This window comes from Elgaria multicarinata, chromosome 9, assembly GCF_023053635.1.
Source record: "Elgaria multicarinata webbii isolate HBS135686 ecotype San Diego chromosome 9, rElgMul1.1.pri, whole genome shotgun sequence".
Taxonomy (NCBI): domain Eukaryota; kingdom Metazoa; phylum Chordata; class Lepidosauria; order Squamata; family Anguidae; genus Elgaria; species Elgaria multicarinata.
In genome coordinates this window covers 53,722,082-53,733,817 of record NC_086179.1, presented here as the reverse complement: position 1 = coordinate 53,733,817, position 11,736 = coordinate 53,722,082, and the positions used below count along the sequence as shown (strand labels likewise).

The 11,736-nt window shown below is 37.6% G+C and overlaps 1 protein-coding gene across 1 annotated transcript in view; it reads left to right on the top strand.

The window, feature by feature from the left end:
- TBC1D15 (TBC1 domain family member 15) overlaps positions 1-10,935 on the top strand; it is a 31,883-nt gene extending 20,948 nt beyond the window's left edge. The window contains exons 13-17 of the mRNA XM_063133866.1: positions 1,175-1,274; positions 2,438-2,535; positions 6,425-6,541; positions 7,322-7,408; positions 9,641-10,935. Coding sequence (XP_062989936.1) covers positions 1,175-1,274; positions 2,438-2,535; positions 6,425-6,541; positions 7,322-7,408; positions 9,641-9,844 — 606 coding nt within the window. The 3' untranslated portion in view covers positions 9,845-10,935. The remainder of the gene's footprint in view (positions 1-1,174; positions 1,275-2,437; positions 2,536-6,424; positions 6,542-7,321; positions 7,409-9,640) is intronic.
- Positions 10,936-11,736: the final 801 nt, after the last annotated feature.

The window sequence follows — 11,736 nt, the reverse complement described above, 5'->3', positions numbered from 1 at the left end:
CTTCCAACTTTTGGTACTTCCCATTCGAGTTGGTCATTAGAAGAACTGTTTAAGAATAGGTTTGTTTTTTATTTTTGCATCCTCTTTTGCCTTTCATGTTGTGTCATTTAGATTGCAAGCCTGTGGGCAGGGACTCTCGTTTTTATTGAATGTATGTAAGCCATAAATTCTGAGTGCCTCTTTGGCTGAAGAGTGGGGCAAAAGGGCTCTAAATAAGTAAACAAAATGCCACCTTTAAGAAGGCCCTTGCCAGTGTAGCGTTCTGTGAACTTTCTTTGTTCTTAAATGATCACCTGGCAACAGGAAACCCAGGGCATAGTGGTGTACTGAAACGCATGTTAGTGAATTGGAGGAGGATCTCGGCCTACCAGGAATGGGTGGGCAAATTTTGGCATGCTTGGCGCAGCAGTAGCCTGACAGTGCAAGATTGTTGTATTCTATTAGGAGCCTCCCTGCACTCTGCTTGCCATGTGCTGAAGGGGATGGATCATGGGCAAAACATTTGGGTGTCCATTTTTTCTTCCAATCTGTCTTAAATCCAGCAGTTCAACACATGTAACAGTGCATAGAACCATGCACGCGCCACTGCCATGTAGAAAAGAACATACCATGTTTGGTGTGTATACAATATTCTTGACTTTTGCATTCCATCCACTGGCAGTCCCTTATTTGAGAAGGCAACTATTTATGTTTGGATAGATACAGATATACCTAATTCAGAGAATACATACAAATGCACACACTCATGTAAGGACCAGTATCCTATATCATGTAGAAAACCAGTGTGAGAATCAGTCTTACCTGTGTAACTTTAAAAACTAGCTGTATAGTTCATGTTTAAAAACTATTTCCAAAAACAGCCACACTTTTTAATTAAACACACTTGCAACAAATAATATAAATAGTTTAGAAGCAGATACACCAACTCATACAGAGTTACTGCTTAAATTCAGTTTAGGAAGCTACCATATAGATAGCACTGAGCATAAGAGCTCTAACTTCCCTATTACTACTATTATTTTCCTTCAATCCTGTCTACTGGATTAAAGTTAGCTGTTCAACTATTGGGGTCAAAATTACATTTATGATTAGTTTTGTGAGTATATTTAAATGAATACTTATCTTAGCATTTGTGTAGAATATAACCATTTGAAAAAACTTGTTTCCCATTAAGCACCAGAATTTTGAAGAGCAAATGCAGGGTATGAAGACACAACTAATTCAACTTAGTACTTTACTACGCTTGCTAGATAGTGGATTTTGCAGTTACTTGGGTATGTATAATATCTCAAAACAATTTACCACATTTTTATTGGCATGCAATTCTTTAAACACCTTTCCTGCACTAATTACTTTCTCAGTTATAAAAAGAGGCCTGTTTTTAAGCTACAACTTCTATCTAATCTGTCAAGAAAGTTTTTACTCTTAGACCCAGAGTCCTTTAGGTACCACTCATTAGGCTCCTATATTGAATTGGCAGTGAATGTTCAGAGGATTGACAATATTGTTTGAATAATTATGTTTGTCCATAGTTTCCTCCCTCCTTCCACCTAAATTCTAGACTAAGCTAAATGACATTTGAAGATACAAATAGGACAACAGAGGTGGGATGGACTATGGAGACAGAGAGTGTTGAGAAATATGTCAGTAAGAATAAAGGAGAATTACTATAAACTTGTATGGAGGTGGTACTTAACTCCGGTTAGATTAAATAAGATTAATAAACAGCTTTCAGCAGATTGTTGGAGGGGTTGTGGAGAAAAGGGAACGTATTTACATATGTGGTGGGATTGTATATATGTGCAAAAGTTATGGAAGATGGTGTTTTATGAGATTGAACAGATTGTGGGATTTAAAGTAGAAGTTACACCAAGGATTGCATTACTCTCACTGCATGATGATCCTAAATGTAATAAAGAAATGAAAGAATTGATAACGAACCTACTGACAGCTGCGAGGTTGATAGTAACTAGGAATTGGAAAATTACAGGAGATTATTGTATTGAAGAATGGTATAAAGAAGTGTGGGACATTGCTATAAACGATAAATTGACATGTAATATAAAAATGCAAAGAGGCATAGTAAAAACGAATGATTTTGAGAGTATATGGAAAAAGTTCCTGGAGTTTGTATTTTCTAAAGGAAGGGGGGTTCCACCAACAGATGAAACTATGAGTTTTTGGAAACAAGAATGAGATCCCGAGGTGGGGGGAGCACTGTTATGTTTATTATATTATGTTTAATAGGTTAATATTGAATATATGATAGTAAGGTATGATAATATCTTGTATTAAGTGATTTTGATTTGTGTTTGTTGTTTCAATAATAAAAATATTCAAAAAAAAAAAAAAGATGATAATTCCAATTGTTTTGATGTCTGAAATTCACAGCCAGCTTTTCTATCTAGGATTTATGTGTATTTTTTCATTTCTTTAGAATCTCAGGATTCAGGGTACCTGTATTTTTGCTTCCGGTGGCTTCTAATAAGATTTAAAAGAGAATTTAGTTTTCCAGATATTCTTCGTTTATGGGAGGTAAGAAAATAGTTTGTTACATTCCCTTAAATGTGGAGACAATATCATCCAGCATTATCATTATCATGAGGTAAAGTCTATAATAAGGGAAATGCATAATAGTGGTATCTGAGGGACAGAAGCTGGCAAAGCTGCATTCTGGGGGCATTTGTTTTGTTAAGTGGGGGCATGGGGGAAGGCGGTGGTGGGGCTTGGGGCTTGCTGTCCATGCCACCTATTGGTGTACATCTTTCCCCAGACAGCTGTTGAGTTTCTATGGGTCGGATGACCAGAGTAGAGCCGTCTCTCTGTTCTTGGGCTACTTAAAATCATAGAAGTAGAGGTGCCTTGACTGTGAAGGCCAAACCCTGGTTGATGCAAGAAATCTAGAACTAGAGCATCTCCAGCCTCTGCTTGAAGCCCTCCAGCAATGGAGAGTTCCCATATAATTGATTCTATTGCTGAACTTTTACTCTAAATTTCTCCTTAAATCTACTTTCTTGGAACTTCAGATCTTGTCCTACATCTTGGGGCAGCAGGGAAGAAGTCTTTGTCCTTTCTATGTGACAGCCTTTAAGGCATTTGAAGAGTGCAATCATGAGGGTAAACGTATCCAGTTACTTCAGCCTTTCCTCATAGCACTTGGTTTGCATGTCCCTAACCATCTTCATTGCTTTCCTCTGAACCCATTCCAATTTGTCTCCGTCCTTTTTAAAGTGCATTTCCTGGTATGGGACACAGCACTTCAGATGAAGTCTGACTAGTGTGGAACAAAGTGGATCAAAGTGGAAGTATCCTATGACTTGAAGACTATGGCTTTGCTCACACAGAACTTTGCACTGGTCACTGAATTTCATTTTCTTAGTTTCATCCCAGTTTCTTATTCTGTCAAAATCAGATTTTATTCCTGTCTTCAGAGTTGTTACATGTCTTTTTCTGTTTGGTGTCCTCTGCAAATATGATAAGGATTCCCAGCATTCCATCAAAATCATTGATAAAAATCTTGCCGAGTACCAGATTCCTGCAGTACTGCCAGTTTGAGCCATTGATTAGCAGCTTTGGCTACAGTTTTCCAACCAGCTGTGCATCCACCGGGTGGCTACAGTTAGTCAGAGATAGTTCACTTAATCTACCATCATGCCATCCTTGTTACATTACCGTTGTCCTCTTCTTGTCACTTACTATCAGCAACACAGTGACCTACCTCTCAATATACCAATGGCGACTTCAGTCACACTAGTAGCCAATACAATGAGGTCACTATAACATGAGAATGAAGGATAAATACTTGTAGTTTTAAGAGTCCTGAAAAGGTTGCTCATCCTGATTAACTCTATTTTGTTAGTCGCTTCTTCCATTATACTTTCAAGACTAGTGGTTGAAAGTCCAGAGCAGAAAACAATACATGATCCCACATAAGGATGCTGAGGATCCACCAGAAATATCTGATATTCACTGTGGATGGCAGATGCTTCCAGGACATATCTCTACCATTTGCCTTGTCAAGGTCTCTACAAAACTCTGTAGCAAGAAATTAATTATAGATACAAAAATACAATACTTTGCTTATGAACTATGTAGATAAGGGTTTAATTAGAGTTACATCCTTGAACCATTTATAACCTTTAATGAAATCTATAATGAAAAGTTGGCCTACTATTTTTCCTGCTTATATAATTAAGCTTCTGGAAAAATGAGCATTCTTTGTAGACCTTGGGAATTATAGATATAGTCAGTCTTAAATTGTGGAAAGATACAGAACTTGAATGATGCTTCAAACTGACATTTCCAAGCATTTAAAAATAGCTTGGAAGCATTTATTTGTAATACTGTAGAGTGCAACTTTAAAAGATGACCTAATGCAACTTTGCAAAAGAGCATTGAGCAGTCCTGTTCAGAAGCCCATGGCTTCTATTTTTTAGGTTCAAAATGGCAAACTAGACTATAAGGGTCTTGGACACAAGGAATAGATTTGATCTGTCATAACTAAATAATATGAAGAAACTAGAATGAATTAGGGTAAACAATAACTATGTACAGAGTCGATATATCCAAGCTACAGACTGTATTTTAACACCATAAACAAAATAGGTTAAGAAGATATTAGAATACAGAAAGGGCCACAAACTTCTTTATTTTAATTGATTGGCAAAAGCAAAAGATGGAGTTTATTTTAATTGATTGGCAAAAGCAAAAGATGGAGTTTAATTGATTGGCAAAAGCAAAAGATGGAGCTAGTGAAGCCCTGGTACCCTTGCAGAGGAAAGGACTTCATCTGTAGCCAGAGAAAATAAGAAAGTGTTGGAGACTCTGATCTGGTTCTCATGTAACTACCAGCTATGGGTTAATTTATGGTTGGTTGGGAGCATGAGTGAATGAACTGTCGCCGCCTTCTTGCCCCTTCCACTTTGCATCCAGTTGACAAAACAACCCAAGACTGCCCTTTTCCTGGATTGTTCAGCATGAGGCATTGACCTAGAACTCTACGTTTTTGAGGGGGAACAACCTGGAGTTTTAACCAAATAACAAAACAACAGATTTTTGTCTTCACATGTCACACCAAACAACCCAGAAACAGGGCGTTTTGTCAACTTTCTAGTATTCACATAATGCCTCCTTCATGTGAGGAACATGTAAAGGAGACTTTAGATGGGGTTGCTGTTTTTTTGTTTTTGTTTTCACTCCTCCATTCCTCAAAGGAGGTCAGAATGATTGCTGGGTAACACTTTGTAATTTCCCAGCTCAGACCGGCCCACCTTCACAGAGCATTTTTTTTCAGGTGCCCTTGTTGCCACGTTCATTGCCATTGACTTACAGACATATGACAATTTAGCTTAAAATGGAAAGCAATTATTGTTGACTAGGTGTGATATTGCTGGAAGTCATTCCTGATAAGAGCATTGTGGAATGCTTGAAGACTCTCTCTGTTCATCAACTCTGAGCAAGTTTGTCTGTGGCATGGTCTGGCAAGAGGTGTGAAGCAGTGAAGCTTCCTAAACATATATACATTGTATTGGCTTTGTTTGGGGTATATTATAAGGTGAAAGATACTTTCTGTGCTTGAACTAATTCAGAACTTGTAGAATTTACAATTTCTTAAAAGCATGTTCGTTTAGGGGAAGTTCCTTTAGGGTACATTCTCAGTTGAATCTTTGACTGGAGGGTCTTTAGCAGGGGTGAGGAATCATTGGCCTTCCAGGCATTGATTTACTACAATTCCCATCCCTGAGTATGCTGGCTGGAGCTGATTGGAATTTTAGTAAATCCGGAAGGCCACATGTTCTCTGCCCAATATTGTTGAAAGTATTGTTATGGCCACACACAAAAAATGGTTCTGCCAAATACAGAATTGGATGACTTTGGTAAAATTGAATGCATATTTTATTTTTAGGCTCACCAGTGACTAAGAGAGCAATCCTATGTTCCCTGGGAGAACATCTGTAGTCCACCTTAGATTGGGGAGTAATCCACCTCAGATGGGGGAATTGGAGGTACCTCCCCTTCACAGCCAGGGTGGAGAGAACTGTCTGCTCCCTCTCCAAGGTCGGAAAATCAACCTTGGAGCATCAGGAAAGGGAGCGTTCTGGCGGGCGAGGACTGGAGGAGACGGAAGAAGCCAAGATGAGAGTTACCCTTAGCCTCCTCCAGCTTCCTTCCCTCCTCTTCTGAGGTGCTCTTGCTAGATGGGCTAAAAAGCCTATCTAGCAAAAACTCAGGAGATAGGAGGATGGGGAGGCGAAGGCCACCTCTGCTGCTCCTCCCACCCTGCTGGCTTCAAACTTCCGAGTGGTGTGGGTGCAATTGATAGGATTATGCCCTAAAACTCTGCTATTATCTTTCAGTACATGTCTTACACTTTAGGTAAAAAGTCCAGGATCTTCATTCATCAGCAACTTTAATGTTTTACTAGGTGATGTGGACAGACTTGCCTTGTCAGAACTTCCATCTTCTTATCTGTTGTGCTATCCTGGAATCTGAAAAGCAGCAAATAATGGAAAAGCATTATGGGTTTAATGAAATACTCAAGGTATTTATTGCATGTTAGTTTAAATCTACATTATTCATTTTCTGTTCTTTCCTGTGTTTCAAAATAAGTAATATTCCCTTCCACGGTCTTGTCAGAAGTGAGACAGCATAACAAATTGTAGTTACTCAGCCATGTTTCTGTTATGATAAAAGATGTTCAACTTTGAGTTACCAGATATCAGTAATATATTAAGTGTTATCAAGTTAAGAGAAACAGTATTACAAATCAGATTTCTCATATAGTTCTATAAAGGCTGTTGTGTTTCCAAGTCAGAAATAGGGCTTCTTGTTTGTCCAGTAGCAGCTTCATATGTGTGCTGCCCTCGGCAGAAGATTCCAGCTGATATAGGAACTTACAGCAGGGCTTAGCTTTAGGTCTCCACTCTGTGATGTGGAAGAGGTCACCCACAGATCCAACAACCCCCAGTTCAGGGAAAGGTTATCTCAGGATACTGAGGATTTCATAGGAAAATGGCAGTCCCCTTCTAGACTTAAGGGCCTGTTTCGCTCTTTACTGTGTAGCCATAGGATGGTAGTGAGAATAGCCACAATTGAGCCTGGGGGTTGCCATATCACAAAACAAATTCCGGCATCAAATGTAATTTGCATATCATGTCTTGAACATATGCTAATTATGCAAATATACTGATGAAGTTTGCATAGTATTTAATAGAAAATGCCAACACAAGGAAGCAGAATTCTCTAGCTCAGAAAGCTATGCATTTAGCATAATGCCCTCCATCCTTTGGTGCACTTTGTCATTCCTTTTATTCTATTTTAGCATATCAATGAACTGTCTATGAAAATTGACGTGGAAGATGTGCTTTGCAAAGCAGAAGCCATTTCTATGCAGATGATGAATTGCAAGGTAAAAGAAAAGTATATTTCATGAGCATATCATGTAGAAACGCAGAAAAAGTTGAAATCTTCTCAGTTTCTTCAGTCTCTTGATGCGATATTTTTAGATTCCAAGGGGAGAATTTGCTTGTACCTGCAGTTGAGGTACTTTTGAAGAAGATAGTCTCACAACTGACATAGTGGTGCAGAAAAATGGGGGTATCCAAAAGCTTCTACTATAGTGGCAGTTCGGAACTCCAGGTTAATTTATTTATTTATTACATTTCTATACCGCCCAATAGCCGGAGCTCTCTGGGTGGTTCACAAAAATTAAAAACATTCAAAGTATAAAACAACAGTATAAAACCATAATATAAAATACAATATAAAAGCTCAACCAGATAAAAACAGCAGCAATGCAAAATTACAAATTTAAAACACCAAATTAAAATTTATTTATAGACTGTTAAAATGCTGGGAGAATAAAAACGTCTTCACCTGGCATCTAAAAGCATATAATGTAGGTGCTAAGCGAACCTCCTTAGGGAGCTCATTCCACTGCCGGGGTGCCACAGCAGAGAAGGCCCTCCTCCTGGTAGCCACCTGCCTCACTTCCTTTGGCAGGGGCTTGTCCTTGAGTAACACCTGTGTCACTTTTAAGGGCAGAATGTGGCATTGGCTTTATATTGGTTTAAGCTGTCTGTATGACTGACTCCTGATTCCACAAAAAATGTCTTTAAGAACAACTGCAAATCCTCTATCTCAAAAGTCCTGGGTAAATTTGAATTATTTTACATGCCTACTGGATCAGTCTTGAAGCTTTATCTACTCTTTCCCCTAATATAGCTAAACAGATGCTCAAAGAGAGATTTTTATCTCTCTTCTAAGCAGTGAGATTTGTATTCAATTTCACAAATGTCGTATTCCATTTGGTGCCCATTATAAGAAATGGCATTTGGTTTGGAGATTTGTTTTATAATCCTTACTGTGTCTCCTTTAAGAAAATCATTTGCAGTGCTTTACTACTGCAATGTATGCTCTCTGCTTTTTTTTAAAGGGAGATTTAAAAACATCCAAAACCATAAATGACTTTGTATTTTTGAGTCTTGGGAGGTTAAGGATATTTCTCATTATTTACTCAGTTGTCTCTTATATGAGCATACTAGGCACAAGTTTCTTATGTGTATTATTCATTCCCTGTCAAATAAACCTCCCCCCCCATCAAATATGTACATTGCTTTTAGGCAAAGATGCATTCATTGCCACCCAAGTAGCAAAATTAGCTTTGTCAGATAAGAAAACAGGAGCCACACCTCAAAAAACTTAAGAACAAGGACCTGATGAATTTCTTTTATATTGTACTTTAACGTTTGTATGGTTTATTGCACAGAGATTATGTAGTTATATATCTGATTGCTGAAAATGTTGTTTGTATGTATATTGTGGTGGCCTATGGCTTTAAGCAAATTTGTTCAACATCTAAGTGTATAATTATTGAAAGTAATCCTCTGAAGTATGAGATACTTTGTTATGGTAAAAATGTGGCAGTTAGGAAGAATGGTTTAAGGGTGTCTTGCTAGCTACCTGGATGCTGCTTCTCCTCTGGAAACTACAGGTGTTAATTTCTTCTGGATTTAGTAACAGGAGCACAGGATGCAGCCATTGTAGCAGTGTGCTGTAGTATATCTGCCTAAGATGCATGACTTTATATTATGGTGACTGTCAGTCTTCACATCTTTTCACCTTAAAACTAGAGGAGACAGAGTACCTTTGGCACTTGCCTGTGATTTTAAGGTCAGTATAGACATTGAAAGATTCAAGACTGTTAGCTGCTATAGTGTGACAGTTAGTTTCCTCTGTCAGGGAAATGCAGTATTATGGCATGCAGAACATCTGGGACATTGGATGCATTAGTTTGGAGCTCCCTCCCCAAATCTGGTGCACATGACATACATAAACCAGTACAAACACTACCACAAAATGGTTCTCTTCCCAGAGGTCGTTTAATCTATCAATTTAGAAAGATAAGGGTAAGATAGAATATTTGAAATTCACATCTAGTCATCCTAGAACTATTATTTTTCAAGGCAAACAGTTTTTCCTTTCAGAATTAATAAAAGACCTATTTGAGCACACACTTTATATTTACCTGTAAGTCCATTCAGGAAGACGTTTCTTGTGAATTTAGCAAGCTAACTTTAAAAACCCAACACTACTGCCACAGCAACGACAAAGCTACCAGTGTTCTTATTATTTTTCATAGGAATTGCCTCAAGCGGTCTGTGAGGTCCTGGGATTAGAAAACAGTGCTGTAACAACACCAGATTCGGACACTGGAGAAGATGAGACTTCTGGAGGGCTAAGTTGCTCTACATCAGCATATCCAAATATCTCCATGCCTGTCGCTGCTGCCAATGGAACAAACGAGAGCATTGAACAAGTGGCCCACCCAGTGATGACAAACTGACATTTGCACAATTGTTTGCTTGTATTTTTGAAGAGACACTTTATTACAGCTGTTTTTGTTTCTTTCAAGCACTTGAGGTGGGTATTTAAAATTTTGTGTTGATTAAGCTTTAAAGTTTTGGAAAAGAGATCATGTACTGTAATACTCTTGCATCAAAGCTTTACAACATGAGCTAATTATTTTTGTAGTTCCTTCTACCAAAATAGCCTTTATGATTTTCAATAACATTCCTTAATACTTTTGTAGCCAAGTGGTTTTTTTCTCCAGTGAAATGGGCATCAGATGAATGTGAATGGCTTGGAAATAAATGCATCTGTATCGCTTTTACTTTGAAAAGTCTTGAGCATTGATGGTTCTTCAATATCATAAGCTTCAAAAACTCTACTATTTCTTAAGTGAAACATGCGAACTTCATAAACAGTGCTTTGTAAATGAAAGGATTCTGTTCCTGCTCAAATGTTTACAAAAACACTTTCTAAGTATTCATGGTGATTGAATGTAGATTTGCAATGAAGATTTTCATTTGTGCAGTTCCCTGATCCTGAGTTTTGTGTAATCCCAGGGATGGCTGAACAGTACATTTTTACATCTCTTCACTTATACATATGTATGTATGTATAAATTAGATACATATTCAAACTTATGAGTATTAAAGGAAATCTATTTTTGACTAAGCAAACTTGGCTGTTCATTCAGGCAATTTTGACCAAATTTTAATACATAGCTCCAAATCTGGCTATTTTTGAAAATCATTTTTCTAAATAAGGATAAAATTATGTGTGGATCTATTCAGTTTCTCCACTTGATGTAATTTTACAATGGTTTTCTTTCTCAATTAACTAATGTTGATCGTTGCTGAATAGTTTAGTAATTGTTTAATAAAAATCAACTTACATTGCCTCTATATTAGATTACAAGATAAACCTCTAAAAAGCAGGTAAAAATAAATGCAAAATACTAATCGCCTTGGGTTTGTTTCCCCCATTTAGTTCGGCGTAAGCTCTTAAGGCACAACTAGCACAAATGCTTATTTTGGAGGATTGTGCCCATTGTCTTAACAATAAATAACTTGCATATAAGAAACAAGCTTATACTATGCCATCTTTGACTTTTTAAATAGTTAAGTGAAATCTGACAACGGATTCAGTGTGCCTGTTTCTATTTGAGAACCATTGTACATACTATGAAATAAAATGCGAAGTTTACTTAATGTTAATTAAAAAAACTTGTACAGCTGTGAGGGGAAAGGGTTGCTAGATTTCAGTGTTCAGCATGCAGATTTCAATGAAGAGCAACTCAGTTTTCTTGTGGTAGAACACTTTGGTCATGATAAGGTTGCTGTTGACAGATGGGCAAAATAATGAAAGTAGTTAAATGTGCTTGTCTTACTGAAATCAGTGTGACTGTGTCCACAACTAACCACTTGAATTTCAGTGATTTTAGGTGAATTTGAACACACAAAATATGAACTTTGTAGTATTTGGATGCTGCTACAGGCCCCTTTTTACAGTAGCATCATAATTCATGTACTGGCAGAAAAAGAAAGTCAGTATTCTTTTTCCCCAACATATTTGCGGAATGGGGTTAGCTGCAGGCGTGGGAAGGAAATAACATGTGAAATGGTACTTAACCACTTAAATTGAATCCACTATTCCTAAAGGATTAATTTTCTCCCGTATACATTATGAGAAATACGTATAATGGCTAAAAAGCAAATATGTATATGGGCTTTGTCACTTCAGGTGATAAAAGCAAGGTGCTGCATTAATATGGAGGAACTGATGAAACTTTGAGTTATGAACCCATGCATCACAAGGTGAAATCTTTGCAGTTCTTGGCTTTAATATCAGTGTGCTTATCTTTTATCAGTTAATAACCAAGAGCCCCGTTCT